Source organism: Eschrichtius robustus, chromosome 3 (assembly GCF_028021215.1).
Source record: "Eschrichtius robustus isolate mEscRob2 chromosome 3, mEscRob2.pri, whole genome shotgun sequence".
Lineage (NCBI taxonomy): Eukaryota > Metazoa > Chordata > Mammalia > Artiodactyla > Eschrichtiidae > Eschrichtius > Eschrichtius robustus.
The window spans coordinates 158,098,621-158,120,625 of NC_090826.1; the positions used below are offsets into that span (position 1 = coordinate 158,098,621).

Below are 22,005 nucleotides of genomic sequence, written 5' to 3' on the forward strand. Positions count from 1 at the left end.
TTTATCTATGAGCAATTCATACCCCTGATTAAAGAAACCACTCCCTGGACAGGGACTGCTTCTCAGACGTCTTATCTCCCCTCATGCTATGGCTTCTACCTCCTGAGGAGACAACTGTGCATTAGACACTGTGTATCATGAGCTGAAGTCCTTGCACCATGTGCTCTTGTTTACTCAGAGAACATCATGTATATAAATCCAGAAAGGAATTCATCATGTTCTGTATCTGAACTGCAAGAAAGTCTTGGGGTTACAATAGTAAATACATACAGAATTCCTGAGGCCTCCAGATGCATCTGCCCAAGAAGGGACCTTCTGAGCGTGTCCCTGTCAGAGCTACGCCGAGCACCTGGCCTTCTAGTCACTCCTCCAACCCCTCCCCTTTAGTGACACATAGCTGGGCTTTGCCAAGGCTGCTTTTCTTTGCTTAGGCACCATTTCAACTGTTGCTTACTTTTCCTCATCTTGATTCAAAGTGTCTGAGAACAGCTGAGCGCCACAGTGGCCCCTCTGAGACTGTGCCATGGCTGCCAATTTGTCTTGCATTTTCCCAGCACTGCATCTTTTGGGGGTCTTGGTGCTATTGCTGTGCCCTTCCTGCTTGTGTGGTGAGTACAGTGGTTATGGGAAAAGGGGGTATTTTCTCTAACATATGGAGAAAAACATCCAATTAAGAATTAATCAAATACAGTGAAATGCAGGGAGATCAGCTCGGTGCTTTGTGACCACCTAGAGGGGTGGGATAGGGAGGGTGGGAGGGAGACGCAAGAGGGAGGGGATATGGGGATATATGTATATGTATAGCTGATTCACTTTGTTATAAAGCAGAAACTAACACACTATTGTAAAGCAATTATACTCCAATAAAGATGTAAAAAAACAAAAACAAAAACAAAACAAATACAGTGAAATGGTGGTATATCATAATCTTTTTGAAAGCGTGCAATGAACTATATTAATAAGAAATAAAATTTAAGTATAAAAGAAATTGTTCCAATTCAGATAGAGGATTTTATAGTATCTAGAATAACAAAGTGTTGAAATGCAAAAATTCTTGTGAGGCTGCTTTAGCAAGGAATAATCTTTAATTTTTAAATCAATTTCTTGAATTTAAATGCTCTAAAGTGCTTAAAACAAATTGCTTTCCAAATAGGTTAATTATACCATCTACAATCTTAGTTATTGCTTAAGTTTTTAAAATTCCATCCATAAACAAAAATATTTTCTGTTATTACAAATATGGTGTAAATTTTCTAGAGTAAAAATATAGAGTACTTCATGAATTCTAAACCATTATATAAAAGTAAGGCATGGTTATTGAAATGTAAGAAAAATTTTAGCAATGAATGAGAAGTCAAAGGATTTGAGAGAACTTACCAGAACTGAAGACCTGTCACTATGAAAATTAATTTGTTTTTACAGAATTCAGATGGAAATGTCCTCTAAACAAAGTGATGTTATACTCTTTTGTTAGCTAACATTTTATCTAGCTAACAAAAGAGAATTAATTTTCATAATAAATGTAAAATATTTATGAATTTGTTCCCTGAAACAGCTGTCATGGCATATAAATGGGAGATTTGGGATAGCTTAGAAGGAAAATTCTGAGCTGAAAATAATGGCTGAATGCTCTTATGTGAGCTAGCTTACTGATTTAGAAATGTGGAAGCCATGTTTTCTTCCTCACTGAGACTGGTAAGGGGGAAAGTATGGTTTAATTAAGGAATATCTATATTTGAAAGATGATTTTTCATATCAGATGCATGAACATTATTGAGGGACAGTACTAATTTAGGTTATAGTATCAGTACAGCATAAAGAACTTTATGCTTGGGAGTTTTCAGTCCTCCAACTTCATCTCTATGTTCCCCTCTTCTAGAGACTGAGGTAGTAGAGGAAAGCCTTATCAAATTTGTCAAGAAGTCTTTCAATTATTTTTTCATGTTTCTGTTTCCCTTTCCTTTTCTCTTCTGTTCCCTCAAATCTTCCCATTACCCATGGCCCTGACTCTCTGAAATGGCATTTAATGTCTGCCAACTCTGATGTGAATCTCCCTTTCTGATTCTGCCTCCCCTCTCTCACAGTAATGACCTTCTGAGTCCAGAGACTTCACCATTGCCTCAGTATCCATCTGCCTCTCACATCTTGTCAACTACTTACCTTCTATCCGTCCTTCAAGGTATCTCCAACTTATTCCTGGATGCCTTCCCTGGATACTCTGGTGCTTAGTTCTGTCACCACCTTCTCCTACAGAACTAATTTCCTGTTCTAATCCTCTGGCACAAGTGTGACTAGTGTTGTGGTAGAACTATTTGTATGGTTAAATCTTATATTTTAAAGTACACTGCAAGAAAAGTCCAGTACAGAACTGCATACATGTGCTTACTTATAAAAACTAAGAGCAATTTTTATATTTTTATGGAGGTGCTTAATCTGAGGTTTAAGAAAGGCTGTATGGAAGCTGTTGATTTATACACAGGTGAATTTCTTTTCCTCACAACTAAAACAGAACTTACTTGGAGTTACCATTACTATGCTTTCTGAACCCCCCAGAGTTGAAGCTTTGGGAGGAGCACAGGTAAGAGAAACAAGAACCTGAGCTGGCTCTTGGCCTCATGGGTATTTAAAGCTTATTCTCTCTTGTTAGTTGTTTGTTTTTTTTTTTAATTGGTCCTTCATCATCACTGAGGATCGCTAAGTGCAATTTGCAGTTCAGGGTCTGGCTGATCCAGGGATCCACCTCTGATTCTGGTTGTTCATTTCCTATTTCCTATCTCTTAGGTATCATCTGGTGACTTCTAGAGTTATTTTGTTTTTACAGAGGGCTTCCTCCCACCTCAGGAGACCCTTTTGGACTGGCCTGAGGACAATTCCACCATGACTGTCTTTCTCATGCAGCCCATTTCTAATCTACTGGAAGTGCTAACTCAGCCTTGCTTCTGATAATGTCAGGAGTCCAGGCCAACCTCAAAGCAGCAGAGATCTGTCCTTCACTCTCACCTTAGAGCCTTAGAGTGCCTGTCACTAGACAGCCCATCCTTTGCCTTTTAGATTTCTCAGACAGGAGCTGGACACTAGTTCACTGTGACTAATGTCCCCCCAGCCTGAAAGGAGCCACATTAGGTTTCCTCAGTGAGCTCCTGAGGGTCCTTCTCTCAATGTGAAGCATAAATTCTCCCACACATTAGCCTCACCTGAGACTGCAGGTGGTGTTCACAGGATATCAAAAGCTTTATAAAAAATACTTCCCCAAGTATTATTCTTAAAATAATTTAAATTTCTGACCTGTCTTAAATTCCTGACATTGTCTTTAAGTGAGGGAGGTAAGAGTTTTCTAACTGGTTTCTGAGCTACTTGCTTAATCAAATATGGAGCATTGCTAGACTTTGCAAGTCACAAGGAGAGTATTGTTCTTCGGCCCGAACTTTCATTTTACGGCCTTTAAGCATACACTGATGCCGTAGAAAGTGAAAGTCCAATGATCAGTACCGAGAGCAGGATTCCAGAAAGTGACAGTGGACTTTGTGCTAACACAAACCTGAATTGAATCCTTAATTTGATTCATGTTACTGGTACTTACTAGCTGTGACCTTGTGTAGAATATTTGACTCCTCTAAGGTTGTGTTTCCTTTTCTCTAATGTGGGTCTGATGTTCATACGGCCTCAGAGAGTTAGCATGAGGATTAAATGGTATAACATATATATGATGATTAACACAGTGTCTAGCAAGTGGTTAAGAACTCAATAAATCATTCCTAGTGATTTTGTTAAGTAAATGAAACATACCTCAACAGTATAATTTAATGACTTTGTTCTATAAAATGGGAAGAGTCCATCACTCTGAATAGTTAGTGAAACTCTAGCTCATTCTCTTCTACCCTTCTCTTTTGCCATTCAAGACTGCAACACGTTTCCTAGCATTGCCCATGGATCCTATGAAGATGTGAGTTCAATTTTTTCCTTTACTACTGTGGTGCAGTATAAATGTGATGAAGGATATGTTCTGGTTGGAGAAGAAAAAATCACCTGCAGAAATTCACATTGGTCATCTCCAGTTCCTCAGTGTAAAGGTAACTCCACTTTACTGATGGCCCTTGCTAAGATGGTAGGACCACCATGCAAGTTCTGACAGTATGGTTTCCCCCCAGCAAGAGGCAGCACTTAGAAATTTGTATGTATGTATTTATTTATTCATTTCCTGTATTTAATACTTCGATGTGGTACTGTGCTGTTTAAAAAATATGTGCAGTATTAAAAAATATTTGTCTCAAAAATATTCCTCTATGTTATCTTCCAGAGCTTTGTTGCTTTACCTTTCACGTTGATATCCCCAGCCCACTTGGAATTCCTATGGGTTTATCGTGTAAAGTAGGGGTCAAAATTTGTTTTTCTCCAATGAGTAGTCAATGAACCCAGCACCACATAAAATGGACCGTAGTTTTCACACTGCTCTACAGTACTACCTTTGTCAATATTCAAGAGTTAGAGATAATAATTTTTAATTTAAGAGAATAGTGAGGATTCAGCACAATTTTAGTGAATTCCTGTGAAAGTTAGAATGAGGACTCATGGAAAAATCCCAAACATCCTTGAAGTATCTGATATCTCCATTAGAACCTGGTGCATGTCATCACCTCCTCATAGAGAAGCTGACCTGATATGAGACCAAGATTAGGTGTGCATTTTTTTTTTTTCCTTACCACGCGGCTAACAGCAACTCAAGTGTCTAATTTCCCACCATTGTCTCCATTTAGTACAGGAAGATACTAAGGGCATAAGAATAGAAATTACATACTTAAGATGCTGAAAAGAGTCAGGTTTTGACATACAGTAGTTTTTAAAACTCAGATTTTAGACCACAATACCTAGGTTTATATCATAATCATGTCACCTAAAAGCTACGCAACCATAGACAAGTCACATAAATTGTCTTTACCTAATTTTTCTCTCCAGCAAAGTGTAGATAATAATAGTGTTTTATGTTGATGATAGCTATACATTAACATTAATATTATTGTTATTAATTTTATTGTTATAATAATACAATAAATGTAGTTAAAGAACAACTCTCAGACTGCAGGCATAATTTATTATCAGTATTTCTCAACCCCCAGTATTCTTTACTATTGTAAGATCTTATTCTGAGAATCACAAAATGATCAAAATCATGTTTCCATTACAGCTCTGTGTCTGAAACCAGAGATAAAAGATGGAACTGTGTCTCTGGACCAGGATCAGTATGTTGAGCCTGAAAATGTCACTGTCCAGTGTGACTCTGGCTATAGTGTGGTCGGCTCTCCGAGTATCATCTGCTCAGAGAACAGAACCTGGTACCCAGAAGTGCCCAAGTGTGAGTGGGTAAGTGGCACACACCTTAGGGTATTCTATCACATTGTAAAAATGATAACCCGCTCCAGAGCACTGTCCCAGCCAACACTGATGAGAGCTGACTTTTGTTGGGACTCATTTCTGAGTTGTTTAAATCAATTTCAGAATCAGCACTTTTACTCTCAAAGCGCATGTTGAGCTCTTAAAGCAAGTTCTAATTCTCTTATTTTATAGCAAGAAAGACCAAGCCCCTAGATAGGAGGGTTCCATAGATCCAGGCCACCCGGCTCCCAGCTCTGCATTTTCTATTACAGTAAGTGCTATGCTTTTGCATAGACATCAGATCCATCCTTTCAGCTGACCCTGAAGAAGTTCCCTGAGTATCTTCTGCAGTGCTGTTCCTTCTCTGCTTAGTTTCATTGCTGCCTTAGAGCAGTGCTGGTCTCGATCTTAGGGCAAATACTTTGCTGAGATGCACAAAGTGTCTTCTGATTTCTTGCATCAGTCCTAAGGGGGGTCTTGATACTCCAATTTTATTGTCATCAATAGGCATCCTGAAGGAATCTTATACCTTCACAGTTTGGAGAGAAGCCTCTCAAACCATCCTTTTATCTCTTTTAGGAAGTTCGCACGGGCTGTGAACAAGTACTCGCAGGCAGGAAACTCATGCAGTGTCTCCCAAGTCCAGAGGATGTAAAAATGGCCCTGGAGGTGTATAAACTGTCTCTGGAGATTGAAAGGTTGGAGCTACAGACTTGAAGTCGAGCACCAGTTAAAAATCAGTACATTTATTTCCCCTCTCTTCCTCTTAAAAACAGAGAATTAGGTACATTTCCCTCATTAGCAACGCTACTGGTCCTTAAGTGCTATTATTTACTGAAAAAATACCTGTGTTAGAAAAATCTTTGAAATTTTTGATGCCACTGCTAATGTGGAACTATTGGCGGTTTATATCCTATCATCTCATTTTAAGCTTCTGCTTCCCTAGATTTGGTGGAATGGCAGAAATAAATAATCACCTGTCAAAAATGCAGTGTCTTTGTTTTCACTTTGATTCCCTTGTAATGAGAAATTAGGACCCTATATCAATCACTTCCTGATGCTTCTCTAATTAATGCTTCTCTTCTATTTTCATACTGGAGCCTTGTCTGGGATGTATTTACACTACATCTTCACTTCCTACTCATCCTTCAGTGCGCAGGTCAAATATCACATCTTCCTCCGTCTTCTCCTTTCTCTTTCTATTGATTACCAATATTTTCTCTGGAACAACTTCTCAGTTCCTCTTTATATTTAAGGTATATTTGGTTTTGTTTGACATCCCCTCCATCCAATAATAACCAGCTTGGATGCCTTTGAAAGCCTGTGTGCAACCCAAGTATTCTTCTTGAGCATGTCCAAGTCTTCCCATCCAGTGTGATCACTCTTTTCTTTAATACTTCAATTAAAATAGCTTTAGTGTCTCTTTTAGGACAGATTTCCCAGAAGCAGACCCTGAGAAGAGAATTTGTGTGCAAGTAATTTATTAAGGAACTTGGAATTTCTCCAAGTTCTCAAAGGAGAAACGGGAAAAGGAGTAGGGTAAGCAGGATGGGACAGGGAAGGCACGTAGTAGGGTGACCAGGCAAAGTCAAAGGAAGGTGGCTTAACCTTGACCCAGAAGGGAAACCTGGACTATAAGTTTGTGTACATTTTGTCCCAATTCCAGGTAAAGGAACTGGGCTTTCATTCTGCTGTAGCAGTCAGTTATTGGTGAAGGGACACCCTGTGGGCACATGAGCCCCCAGGGCAGCCAGCTCTCTCTGTGTGACTACAAAGCTGACTAGCAGCCTGAGGGGAGCCCTCCCAAAAGAGTGGAAGGTAAAACCCTAAGAAACCAGAGTACACAGAATCCTGCAGAGGAGAGCACAGAATAAAAAGGTCTGAGGACCTGGGTAGAGCTTTCAATGCTTATCCCACACGTGTTATTCTTATATCTCTGGATATTCTGGGGAGCTTTATAATTTCTTATGGTCACCTCTTCTTCCAGTTTTTTGCCTCCCCAAATGTCATTCTCACTCATGCTTACTTAGCTACTATGGCTGGCCTCTTGTTCTCCACTGCATCTTGATCAATTATAGAGAACATCACCTCTTTTCTTTGATTTCTTCAAAACAGCAGTCACATAAAGTTGCATAGCAGACTTTTACTAACGCTCTCGAGTTAACAGAGGGATGTCTGGCTGGCTGCACAAGACTGGACTTTCACATCGAATGTTACATAACTGTGATGTTAAAAGACCATTGCCTTTCCCTGCCACCAGGAACCTCTTCTAGCTGACTTCCTCAGCATGACCCTGCCAGCCTCCAGGATTTTCTGGTCTGATGCTTTCTCTCCTCAAATCACTCCTTATCACACTTCATCTGTTCTTGCTATCACTGCCCCAGAAACCCATTTCTTTTTACTTTATTAGGGAAAGCATTTTAGCAATCTGTCTTTCCCTAGTTTCAGGGATTTCATATCCAAAAATCCATGAATGTACTCAGACAAACAAAGAACTATCCATTCCAGGTCTGGGCGCCAAGCTGTAGAGAAGATTCAGAGGCATCTCTGAAACCTGAGTCTCATATTTCCTCCCCTGCAAGTCTCCATCCAGGGCAGTGTGGAGACCTTTCCACACTGATGTGAATTATGCCACAATCTTTTCATGTGTTGATTCTAAATTAATTACACATAATTATAATTATAGAAGTAATATATGTGCAGGAAAACAAGAATTCAAACCTTACAGAGGGATTTATAAAAAATAAAAGTAAGATTCTTCCCTCTTCTGCCTCAGTCCTACTCTGTTTTGAGTTTTTCTGCTGATTAGCTTAGTCACTCTGAAGAGAGAATGAATTCACATCACGTGACTTTTTATCTCTAAACATGTATTTTGATTTCCTGCTACAAAATTGATCAATCTAGCTCTGACTTTCCCTCTCTTCTCTCTCTCCATTGGTCAGTCTCATTTAATGTTATATATTTTTAGTGATTACTTATCTTTAGGGCTTTAAATAATGTACTTAAACCTCTATTATTTATGCAACTTTATTTTTAATAATTGACTATTTTATTAAAGTAGTACAAGCAAATAATTAAAAAGTCAAATAATCCCAAAAAAACCTTTTAATGAAAACCCTAAGATTCTGATCCACTCAATCCCACCCTTTGGTCTCTTTCCCCCAAAATAACCATTTTCAACTCCTATAGCTCTGTGTTATGATGTTTATCTACATATTTCCAAATAATATTCTTATTATACTTATGTTTATTATTTTTAAACATTATGTATTGACTGATTAAGCAAATCTTGATCTTTGCTAAGCCAAGGTAAGCTTAACAGTGATCTGTGAATATATTGCTTTACAGCTCTTTAATTTTTACGGCATTAATACTTTACCTTGTTTTTTTTGTTTAGTTTTCTATGTTTCTATTGCTGATTCTTGCTACATGCTCCAAAAGATCTGTCATAGTCTAGCAATCTATTTCCTAATGCTCAGACATGTCAATGCCGTTTTAATTCCACATACTTCTCCACCATCACTCCTGGAGATTTCCTTCCCAGGCTCTCTTTTCAGTGATTCTGAAATAAATGGTTTACTTTTAAATCTTAGGTCTTCTCTTTGCTGTTCTCTTTATTACTTTGATTCCAAGTCTTTGTTCTGGTGTATTTCCTCATTTTTGTTGGAACAGATCTTTCAAAAGGTGCCTAGGAAGTAAATTTTTGAGTCCTTACATGTTTTAAAATAACTATTTTTTCTACCCTCATAGTTAATTGATAGATTGTTTGCATGTAGAAGTTTGTGTTCTCAGAATTTTGAAGGCGTTTCTCCACTGCCATGTGCCTTCCAGTTCTGCTATGGAAGAATCCACGGTATTCCAGTTCTTCTTACAATGTTGTTGATTTTTATTTTCTCTCTCTCTGGGAGATATTAGTATCTTCTCTTTATCCCTGTGGCCTTGCTGTAAGATGTTTTTCATACATTAACTTGGGTACTTGTTGGGAATTTTTGACCTGTAAACAAACACATGACCTTTAGGTCAGGGAAAATTTTTAGAATTTTTTCCTGTTATTTTCTGTTTTCATTTTATTTTGTCTTATCCCCCCACCCCCACCCCAGAACTCCCTTTAGTAAAATATTGTTTTAACCTTTTTTCTTTTCTGTCCTACTTCCCATATCTTGTTTTTTGCGGCCTACTTTTGGGAAGATTTTTCTGACTTTGTATTTTAAGATTTTTATTGAAGATTAAAATCTATCACATTTTAATTTCCAGTAACTTGCTCTTGTTCTCTACATGTTCTTTTAATGTATTATTCTGTTCTTTCATCATAGATTCAATATCATTTTTTCTGTGTCTGAAAATACTAATTATAGGTGGAGTTTGGGGGACATTCCTTTCTCTCTATTCATACAAAAGAGTGGGACCCTTAAATATTGATTGATATCTCTGCATGTATGAGTGAGGCTTCTCTACTGGTGAACTTCTTTGTAGCATGGTGGGCAGCAAGAAGGTTTAACTATTTGTATGTTTGTTTTACTTTTAAATGGGACATGTATCTATCGGTCTTTTCTTAGGAGATACTCAATGCCTTCTGAGAAGATTTCTGTAATCCCTTCCTTACTGATTTATCGACCTTAGTCTTTTCTCTTGAGTTTCTAACACTTATATGTACTACTATGTAAAACGAAGAAATGTGTGCTTCTAAGTTTATGTTCAACTTCACTGTCCTTTCCACCTGTCAACCTCTATCAACATACTATTATTTTTATATTGCATCATTTATAGCCCTTTGATTCTATTGAGTATCTCTGACCACTACCCACTGAAGGTAGAACTAACCTCTGTCATATACTGCACTTACCATTTCATTTGTGGGCTTTGTTCACAGTAAGTGTTCAAAAATCATTTCATAAAAGGATGTTTAAATTCCATGAGCTAAGATTTAGTACAAAAGATCAATTTTTAAAACTCTCTGCTGAATGGAATTTCTTCTATGGTCCCAAGTACAAAAACAAGTGATCTGTTCATTTTCTGGGTTTATCACGAGACTCCAGGGCCATGAAAAGGGCCAAGAATAGCCAAGATAATCTTGAAACAGAACAAAGCTTGAGAACTAATATTATTAGAGACTTCAAGAAAGACGGATTATAAAGGTGTATTAATTAAGACAGTGGGTGTTGGTGCAAATAGAATCAAGCTGACTAGATCCAGAAAAAATATATATACATACATATATATTTATAAAATTTATATTTACAGTAGTATATTTACCTTAATTGTGCAAAATTTGACTCTTCAGTGTGGTGGGAAGTGACGTCTTTTCAATGAATATTTCCTACGTTAATCATAGAGCTACATGGAAAAATTGTATCTTGACCCTTACCTTACATTTACCAAAAAGAAATCCAAAGTGGATTATAGATCTACATGTGAAAAGTAAAAAAATAAATAAATAACACATGTAAAAGGATATCTTCATGATCTTGAAGTAGGAAGATAACCTTATACACAACAATATAAAAGGCATTATGAAAAAATTTATAAATTGTCTAATATTAAAACAAGCATTTCTGTTTATTTAAGGATACCATTAAGGTTCTCCAAAGAAGGTGTACAAATTGCCAGTAGGCATATGAAAAGATACTCAGCATCATTAGTCTTAGAGAAACGCAAATCAGAACTGCAGTGGCATACTGCTTCCCACCCACTGAGATGACTGTAATTTTTTTAGTAGAAAATAACAAATGTTGGGAAGATGTGTAGCAATTGGAACACTCATACATTGTTGGTAGGAATGTAAAATGTTGTAGTTGTTTGGAAAAAGTTTGACAGTTTCTCAAAAAGTTAGAGCCCCTATGTGATCCAGCAGTTCATTTTCAACCATATACACAAGAGAATTGAAAGCATATCTTCCTACAAACATATGCACATGAATGTGCATAGCAACATTATTCATAATAACCCCAAAGTGAAAACAACTCAACTGATGAATGGATAAGTAAAATGTGGTCTATCCATAAATGGCATACTATTCAGCCATAAAGAGGAGTGAAGTATCGACACATGCTACAGTGTGGATGAACCTTGACAACAACATGCTAAGGAAAAGAAGCCAGACACAAAAGACTACATCCTGTATAATTTAATTTATATGAAATGTCAACTCTATAGAGACAAAAAGTAGATTAGTATTTGCCAGGGGATAGGGGAGAGAGGGAACGCAGAGTAACTGCTAAAGGGTAGGGGGTTTCTTTTTGGGGTGTAAAAAATGTTCTGGAATTAGATAGTGATGGTGGTTGCACAACTTTATGAATTGTAGACTTTAAAATGATAAATTTTGTGGTATGTCAATTATATCTCAAAAAAAAGCTACTGAGTTGAGCTGAATTTTGTCCTCCTCAAACTCATATGTTCAAATCTATGGTACTCTAGTACTTCAGAATGTAACTGTATTTGGAGATACGATCTTTTGAAAGGTGATTAAGTTAATATTAGGTCTTTAGGATGAAAAATCTAATTCAAAAAGATACATGAAACCCAATGTTCGTAGGAGTACTATTTACAATAGTCAAGTCATGGAAACAACCCAAATGCCCATCAACAGATGATTGGTTTAAGAAGATGTGATATATATATATATATATATATATATATATATATATATATATATATATATATATATATACACACACACACACGCACACACACACACACACACAATGGAATATTACTCAGCCATAAAAACGGATGAAATGTTGCCATTTGCATCAACATGGATGGACCTAAAGAATATCATACTAAGTGAAATAAGTCAGACAGAGAAAGACAAATATTATTTTATACCACTTATATATGTACTCTAAAATATAATAAACAATCTTATATACAAAACAGAAACAGACTCCCAGACATAGAAAACAAACATGGTTACCAAAGGGAAAAGGGAGTGGGGAAGGAATAATTTAAGGGTATGTGATTAACAGGTACACATTACTACACATAAAATAGATAAGCAAGAAGGATTTACCATGTAACACAAGGAACAATATTCAATATCTTGTAACAACCTATAATGGAAAAAATCTGAAAAAAAAATAACTGAATCATTTTGCTGTACACCTGAAACTAACACAATATTATAAATAACACTATACTTCAATAAAAAAATGAGGTCATTAGGGTGGGCCCTAATTCAATGTGACTGGTGTCCTTACAAGAAGGGGAGATTTGGACACACAGAGATATCAGACATGGGTGCATGTCTGATAGAGGGATGACCATGTGAAGACACAGCAAGAAGGAGGCCGTCTGCAGGCCAAGGAGACACCTGGAACAGATTTCCCCTCCCAGGCCTCATAAGAAACAGAATGTGCTCGCATTTTGATCTCAGCCTTCCAGTCTCCAAAACTGTGAGAAAATAAATCCCTGCTGTTTAAGCCACTCAATCTGTGATATTTTGTTATGGCAGCACTAATACAGACACCACTAAGGAAATGAAAGGGCAAGCCTCAGGCTGGGAAGTGATATTTGCAATACCTATGTCCAACTAAAGACTCATATCCAAAATATATTAAAAAAACTCTTACAAAACAATAAGAAAAATATAATCAGCCCACCAAAAGAATGAAAAAAAGACCTGAAAGAGCCATCACAAAAAGGGATATCCAGCTGGCCAATGACATATGAAAAGATGATCAACTTCATTAGTCATCAGGGAAATTAAAATGAAAACCCCAGGATGGCAGTGGGGCACGAAGACTGATACAAAATACATATACAGTTCAGTAAAAAAATAAAGAAAACTACAGTGCAATTTCACTACATACCAAGAAGAATTGCTAAAATGACAAAATAGGAAGTGTTAGCAAGAATGCATTGCAAAAAAAAAAAAAAAAGAAGAATGTATTGCAGCCATGACTCTGAAAAACTGCTGTTGAAAGTGTAAATTTGTCCAGCTGCCTTGGAAAATTCTTTGACAGTAACTCCCAAAGCTGAACACACGCCTACTTTCACTCCTGGGTATTAACTCTCAGAAACACATACATCTGTTCAACAATGGACATGTATTCGAATGTTTGTAGCAGCCCTATCTACAATAGCTCCAAACTGGAAACTACCAAAATGCTTATATGTAGTAGAGGGGATAAATTAACTGTGATATATCACATGATGAAATATACCACAATGGATTGAATGATTATACGGATGAATTTCAAAACATAAAATATTTAGTGAAAGATGCCAGACACAGAGTAGCAGATACTGCTTCATTTCATTTATGTAATGTACAAAAACAAGCAAAAGAAATCCACAGTGTTCAAAGTCAGAATAGCAATCCCCTTGGAAGGGGGCATGGGGAGGGCTATGAAGGTTTTGGTAATATTTTGTTTCTCCATCTGGATGGTGTGACATGGGTGTAATTCAATGTATGAAAAGTCAACTAGCTCTATACTTAATTGCACTTTTTGGGGTATACTATATTTTAATATAAATTAAATTAAAAATTGGAAAAAGAGTGGATCTTCCATACCCTAGTGATCTGGGGGGGGGTGTGGGTAATGGTAGGTTTTCCATTTACTTAGAATATTCTTATCAATAATACATTCAGATACAGGAGAAATTGCCATTTTTTCTCACTGTAGAATTCATCTTTCCAATGTCTTTATTGGCTGCCACGTTTTGCCCCTTTACAGCTACACCTGACACCCCCAAGTTTACTGTGGCATCAGTTTTGTGGGACAATGTGAATAAGTCCCAGTAGCCACATGCTTAATCTGTGTTGTTTTGGTTTCCTCTATTGGCTCATTGATTTTTATTGGGGCAGGAAATAATAGTCAGGGTGTCAGATTTCATTGTTGTTGCTCTCCAGATTATTCTACTAGACCAGATCCTTGGGAGTTAAGGGCATAGTTATTATGTCCCACTAGTAAGTTCTACCTTCCATTACACATCTCAAAGTTTTAGGTATCTCAAACTATAGATGGTAAATAACCTGGCTTTCACAATATCATACCTCTCCCCTTCATTGTCCCAACTTTTTCCTCACAGAGATTTAGAGATAATATGTGTGGAGACTGTGCATCAACCCCACTGTTACCACTAATCTACTCAGTGATAGTATTTACCGTATTGACAAATGTCAAGAGGAAGCTCAGATTGATGCAAAGATCAGATGCTTGGTTGGGTAAATCAAATCATTTGCTTATATAAAACATACAGAAATACAGAAGGATGTCATCAAGGTCTGGACGTAGGGCAGAGAGATCAGTCACATGTTCCAGGTTAGGCAGAGGTCAAGTTTCCAAACTTCAAAATCATCACAGTGGATTCAGTGTTGAGATGATTTCATCTAAGTGAGTAAGAGTCTCATCAGAACATCTGGAAATTCAGCTGTTCCCTTCTGAGCATTGCCTTATAACATTGAAGCAGTACTACACACTGGCTGCTTTTGATAAATGCTGAGCCCACTCATCTGGACCAGGTGTACCTCATCAATATACAAAATGACTAGAGGTATAAAGACTTAGCCTCCCTGGCTAACACAGCCCACTCCCAATACATTCCTAAACTGGAACAAGGGTTAGTTACTGAGACCTCTCTTGGAATCAAACTAATAGACCATTAGGGCCTATCCTATAATTACTCTCGGCACCTGAGTCATTATATTTTATTAAAATAGTACCATTCTCTCCAAGATTGAAGATCACTGGTTTCTTTACCTCTTCCCTTTCCCTTGCACTCTACATCTAATCAGTCATGTAATTTGGTTGTTTCTTTGGGCTATTTTTTATTTGTTACTCCAATTACAACAATTCTTTGACCTAAAATGGACCTTTGGTCCTTTGCTCTTTTACCTACCATTATTCTCCACCTCCCTTTTGAAAGTCTTTTCAAACAAGTTGTGTTCAAGAAAGATTAAAGAAAGACGGTTGAGGGTCCGTAAAAAGAAATGATTATAGAGATCAACAATAGAATCGAAATATATCTCTAATTCTGTCATTTCTAATAACATCTACCACTATCACCCTGGACTGAGACACCATCATTTCTAGTCCAGATTACTCCAATAGGCTTCCACTCTTGTTCCTCCTGGTAGCCATGGAGACCTGTTGGGGTTGTCCCTCTGCTCAAAATCCTTGATTAGTTTCCCTTCACAGACTAAGTCCCAGCAGGGCCTACCAAGCCCTACATGATCTAATGCTCTTCTGTGTTCTTCCTTCAGGACTTTAAAGAGGCTGGTATACTGTCTTCTGGCTTCTGTTACTTCTGGTGAGAAGTTAGCAATCATTCAAAGTATTCTCTGTTTGTAAATAATGTTTTTTCCCTAGATGATTTCAAAAACAATTTTTAAAAACTCTTTGGTTTGCAGTTGTTTGAATATAATGTGCCTAGATATGGTTTTCTTCATATTTATCCTGCTTGAGTTTCATTGAACATCTTGAATCTGTAAATATACCTCTTTCCACCAATTTGAGAAATTTGTGATCATTATTTTTCCAAGTAATTTGTCTGCCCCATTTTTCTTTTCTTTCTTTATGAGATTCTAATTACATGTATATTAAATCTTTTCATATTGTTCCGTAAACCCCTGCAACTCTATTTTTTTACGTATCAATATTTTTTCCCTCTCTTCTTAAGATTGGATAATTTCTATTAATGTATCCTCAAGTTTGTTGACTCTTTCCTCTGTCATTTCCATTCTGCTGTTAAGTTCCTCCAGTAACATTTTTATTTTAAAGATTGTATTTTTGAGTTCTAGAATTTCTTTTGGTGGTTTTATATAGTTTCTGTTTTTCTGCTGAGATTTCTTATGTTTCTATTGATTAATAAACTTCTATTCCTTTACATCCTTGAGCATAGTTACAGTAGCTGTTTAAAAATCTTGTTTGCTAATTCCAACATTTGGATAATCTTGAGGATAGTCTATTGACTTTTTTCCCCTTAAGAATGGTTCAAGTTTTCTAGTTTCTTCATATGTTGAGTAATTTTGGATTGTATCCTGGACATTGTGAATGAATTCTGTTATATTCCCTCCAAAAGACAGGTTCTGTTTGTTTAAGCAGGCAATTAACTTAGTTGGACTCTAACTGAAAATTCTGTCTTGGATAGCAGCTCAAAACTTAGTTCAGTTCTTTTATCTTTAGCTGGGCTGTTTTCAGTCACTAATAAGTGATTCAGAGATCAGCCAGAGACTGGGGCAGGGTTTACAGAGAGTATGGTCTCCCCCTCTCTCTGGCTCCTTAATTTTTAGCCCTTCATTTTCCAGTGGCTCTTGTTGCCCCAAACTCTGTTTCTGTTTCTCCAGGCCAGAAAGTCAGCTAGTTTTCTATTAAAGTGTTAGCCATCCCCCCCATGCCCTTAACAAATGGAAACTTGTACTATGCTGTTCCTTTCCTCTCATAGTTATTGCTTTCTAGAATGTATTCACTTTGGTTCACTCACTAGTCCCTTTAGGTAGGTGCTCCCTGCCTCCATATCTTGTCCAGAGTTCATAATAGTTATCTGTGGGAGAGTAGAACCATAGAAGCTTACACAGCTATACTGAAAACAGAACTCTACATACTCTTACACATATTCAGTCTTTTAAGTTTACAGGACATGTTGTTATCTCTTTCGGGAAATTTTTCCCCTGGATATTTGCATGGTTTATTCCCATACTTAATTCAAGTTTTCACTCAGGTGTCAATTATTTGGAAAGAACTTCCTTGGACATATTGTTTAATATATGCTGCCCATCCCACCTCACACATTACTATCTACCACTTTACCCTGCATTATCTTATTTTCACAGTACTTCTCTTTCTGACTTTATGTTATACATTAAATTTTATTTTTGTATATATTTATCTTTCTTACTAGACAATAAGCTCTATGAGTATTGAAATTTTTGTTTGCCTTGGATAGTGCTGCAACCTCAGCACCTAGAGGAGTTCTTGGCTCACTGTAGGGGTTCGATACATACTTGTTGAATTAACAGCTCATGCTAGACAGTTAAAAATAAATCTACACACAAATATGCTCAACTGATTTTTGACAAAGGCAAAAGCAAATCAATGGGGAAAATGTAGCCTTTTTGACAAGTATTTCTAGAGCAACTGGACATTTATTGGCAAAAAATTAACCTTGATCTAAACCTCACACCTTATATAAAAATTAACTCAAAATGAATCCTGGACTTAAATGTGAAACATAAAATCAAAAGAACTTTTATGAAAAAACACAGGAAAAACATTATGGAATCTAAGACTTAAATGTAATGTGTAAAACTATAACACTTTTAGAAAAAAAATAGGAGAAAATCTTGGGATATAAGGCTAGGCAAAGATTTTAGGCTTGACACCACATGCCATAAGAGGATATTCATAAAAGGAAAAATTGATAAATCGGACCTCATTAAAATAAAAAACTTTTTCTCTGCAAAATACCATGTGAAGGGAATGAAAGACAAGCTACAGTCTGGGAGAAAATATTTTTAAATCATATATCTGTCTAAAAACAAATGTCTAGATTAAAGAACTCTCCAAACTCAACAGTGAAAAACAATCCAGTGAGGAAATGGGCAAAAATCATGAATAAACATCTCACTGAAGATCATCTATAAATGGCAAATAAGCACATGAAAAGATGTTCAACATCATTAGCTATATGGGAAATGCAAATTAAGACCACAAGCTATGACTACACACCTATTAGAATGGCTAAAATAAAAAATAGTGGCAACATCAAATTCTGGCAAGGATGTGGGGACCCTCATTAGGTGAATGGTTGAACACTGTGGTACATCCATACCATGGAATACTACTCAGCAGTTAAAAAGAACAGACTATTGACACATACAAAAACTTGAATGGATGTCAAAGGAATTATGCTGAATGAAAAAAAAAACCGAATACCCAAAGATTACATACTATGTCATTCTGTTTATATAACACTTTTAAAGTGACAAAATGTTTGAAATGGAAACCAGATTAGTGGTTTCCAGGGGTGAGAGATGAAGAGATAGCCAGGAGGGAGGTGGGTGTGGTTATAAAAATTCCTTGTGATGATGGAATTTTTCTGTATTTTGACTGTCACAGTGGATGCACAAACCTACATATGTGATAAAACTGTATAGAACTGAATACATTCACACACCGGTATAAAAATGAGAATAAGATGAGTGGGTTGTATCAACATCAATATCACTCATTGATATGAATGAATGAGCTCTTGATTATGTCCTTTCTTGATTGGAGGAGACAGACAGTGCTTCTGCTTTCTAGATCTTAACCCCATTTCCTTACCTTCATCATGTCTACCTAGTTATCTATTTTTCTTTGACAATTATTTACATTATTTAAAAAGTACTAAGTTATAGTGGAAAGCACATATCTGGCTCAGATCTTGGTTCAGCCATTTATTGCTTGTAAATTTTTTGGCAAGTGTTACTTAACATTTTTCAAGAAGGAGATAAAAAAATTATAGGATTGTTGTAAGATTAAATAGAATTGTTTATGGAAAGTGCTTAGAACATAGTAGGTGCTTAATAGATAGAAGGGATAATTCAAAATTGTCTTCTAGTGAATGTTTTAAATTGCTTTGTTTTCTAAATAATATTCAGTAGTACCTTGGATTCTCTTTCTAAATTAAAGCAAATTCATGGTGGATTTATTTGCTTTCCTTCCTCTCTGGGAAGGTTGAAATTTGGTTATGTTATGATCAATATTACACCATAATTTACTCAGTTATCTCTGGTGAGAGTCAGCACTTTGGATTTCGAACTCTTACAACAGTCTGCAGCTAAACTTGTTAGGAAGGTCGTTTTCAGGCATTTGCCAAAATTCATTGTCTTCTTTTAATAAACACTGGCATATTTTCAATTATTACTTCCCGTTAAAGATAAAAATTATGCATGTAAACACTTGTCTTTTGCTGCTTTTGTCAGAGATATAAGACAGGACTGGATGTATTTTTTGGCTGACGGAATACATTCTGAATATTCTTAAGGTCTTCAATAATGTTCCTCTTATTTAACCACTTCCAACCACTTCAAAGTCTGGTGCATGCTTTTTCAGTGCTTCAGGCACCACTCTTCCCTCTTCTAATGGATTAGAATGGCACCAAAGGGTGACTCATTAGGTGTCTTAAGTAAATCAAGAATAACAAGAACGAATGTCCCACTCAAATATTGTCTGAGTAATTTTTTCAAGCCCATTCTATATTCCTGATTCTTTTCATGCCTCTCTTTCCCCACTAGGCTTTAGAACTTCAGGAAGGAAACAACTTTCTCCATCAGTTCTTGTTCTGTTTGAGTTTTAATTTCATCTTGCTGTTGGCAGCCTAAACTCATAACCGAAGTCACAACTTTTCCTAATAGGCAGTGCTTCTCAGGAATGGCTTCCTCACACACTAACTTCCAAACTCCACTGGACTTAATGCTTAGCTTGACCTAACTCAAGTTTTGCTTTGAGAGTTGCTGAAACCTCCCACTCTGAACCAAAGTGCTTTACAAAAATCCCTTGTTTATCTTTTTACTTGGAAATTAATTATTTACATTTCAAGATAGCAATTTCCCACTCCTGATACCCAGGTAGGGCCCCGTGGGACTCCTGGGCACAAAGCCTTTCTGTGTCCCTCATTTCTTTGATTACAGGAAATAGGCTTCATTCAGCCTCCATGACCTTCCCTGAGTTCCAACGGGCAGATTCAAGCAGTTGTTAATTAGGGAAGGGATGCAAGACCACGGAGAAACGAACAGTCAAGAGAAAAAGTAGTGCAGCCGTGGGGCAAGGTCCTGGTTCCCCATCAATGGATACACACAAAAATACCTTTGAGCTGCTTTGCAGATGCTGAAACCTCCTCCAGATGGGAGAAGTTAATGAAAGGTATACTGCCCACAAGTATGCAGGCTCGAGACCAGTTGGAACCTGAAGGTTGATGATCCTGACTCCTACGTACCTCACCAACCAACCCATCAGAAGAATGTCCATGAGCTGATCACGCCCTCTTTGAACCATTACAATAAAACTTCTCACTGTCCTCTCCAAGTTGGGACACATAGTTTTTCAACGCAGGAGCCTGCTGTGTCCCCTTTGCCTGGCAAGCTATCCTTTTCTACTTCACCCAAAACTCTGTCTCCGAGATTCAATTCGGCACCAGTGTATAGAGAAGCTGAGCCTTTGGCATCACTCCTAGCACAAAAAGAAAAGATTAGGGTTACACTTCTAAATACTCTCAGAGTTCCAAAAGTCTACTTGCTCCTGGCATCGGATCTTGATGATAGCATTGTCAACTACAAATCGGCACTTGCCATGGGCACTTGCCATCTACCTCTACAAAGATTAAGTCAGGTGCCACTGCAGCTGCTAACTTTCAACACCCCGTGAAAGGAGTTCAGGATGGAGAGCAGAAATGAGGCACTCTGTGCTCTGGGAAAAACTGGGAGAACAGGTCTTCAGATAGTTAGATATTTTCAGGAGCTGATTTTATGAGCCCAATTCTTGTATCTCCTCATATCTAGAAAAGCACTAAATTCCCTCATGGTGACGTCTGCTCCTCGTGACTAGCAGTAACCCTCACAAGACCTTCTGCAAATATATGTGTTTGATTGCATGTACTCCCTCTTCACCAAAATCACATATATACTGACCTTCCCCTCCACCCCACCTCTTTGGAACAGTTTCTCAGAGCTATCTGAAATGCTGTCTCCCAGGCTACAGTCCTCATTTTACCCCAAATAAAATTTAACTCACAATTCTCACGTTGTGCATTTTTTTAAAAAAAGTCAGCAGCATTGAGGTTTCTAGTGCGCTTTCACTCAGTCCTAATTCTGCCCTCTTTTTCTCAGTTTCTTCCAAACCCAAAGTTCAGTATTGACCTGTATTTTACCCTGGGGTTTTGCTGACTGTTATGCAACTGAAATCCAGTTTTGAGAGTGTGGCTGCTAGTTCACTCTCTTCCTTCCAGATATTTTCAGGTGACATCTGAGATTTTTGAGCTTCGGTTGGTGCACGATTGGTTGTCAACACTTACCATGAGGCCTTTGTCAGGGAGCAAGTCCCCAGTTCTGTACCTCCTTGGGATTCTGACCGTGCTCCTCTGCCCTGCCAGCCTACATGGTGAGTAAAGTAGTTGCTGGTTCTCAGGGCCCCAGGAAAGCAATTAGAGAAGTGCTCAGTTAATGGAGAGAAGGTAGTTTAGACAAATCAATTGCAAATGTACTCATTCCATATTACACAAATGTACTCATTCCTCAGAATGGGAGAAAATATTTGCAAACAAATCAATGGACAAAGGATTAATCTCCAAAATATATAAACAGCTCATGCAGCTCAATATTAAAAAAAAACAAACAACCCAATCCAAAAATGGGCAGATAGACCTAAATAGACATTTCTCCACAGAGGACATACAGATGGCCAAGAAGCACATGAAAAGCTGCTCAACATCACTAATTATTAGAGAAATGCAAGTCAAAACTACAATGAGGTATCACCTCACACCAGTTAGAATGGGTTTCATCAGAAAATCTACAAACAACAAATGCTGGAGAGGGTGTGGAGGAAAGGGAACCCTCTTGAACTGTTGGTGGGAATGTAAACTGATACAGCCACTATGGAGAACAGTATGGAGGTTCCTTCAAAAACTAAAAATAGAATTACCATATGATCCAGC

The 22,005-nt window shown here is 37.3% G+C and overlaps 1 protein-coding gene across 2 annotated transcripts; it reads left to right on the forward strand.

Annotated features, from left to right (window-relative positions):
• Window positions 1-453: 453 nt before the first annotated feature.
• Window positions 454-21,068, forward strand: LOC137763001 (apolipoprotein R-like). 2 transcript variants are annotated; one of them, XM_068541650.1, is made up of 4 exons: window positions 454-608; window positions 3,900-4,070; window positions 5,183-5,358; window positions 20,178-21,068. In XM_068541650.1, exons 1-4 carry the CDS (start codon window positions 524-526, stop codon window positions 20,208-20,210), a joined length of 465 nt encoding a protein of 154 aa, XP_068397751.1. In that variant the 5' UTR covers window positions 454-523; the 3' UTR covers window positions 20,211-21,068. The 2 variants fall into 2 exon arrangements, with proteins under 2 accessions (XP_068397751.1, XP_068397750.1); XM_068541649.1 differs by lacking the exon at window positions 20,178-21,068 and adding an exon at window positions 5,950-6,308.
• Window positions 21,069-22,005: the final 937 nt, after the last annotated feature.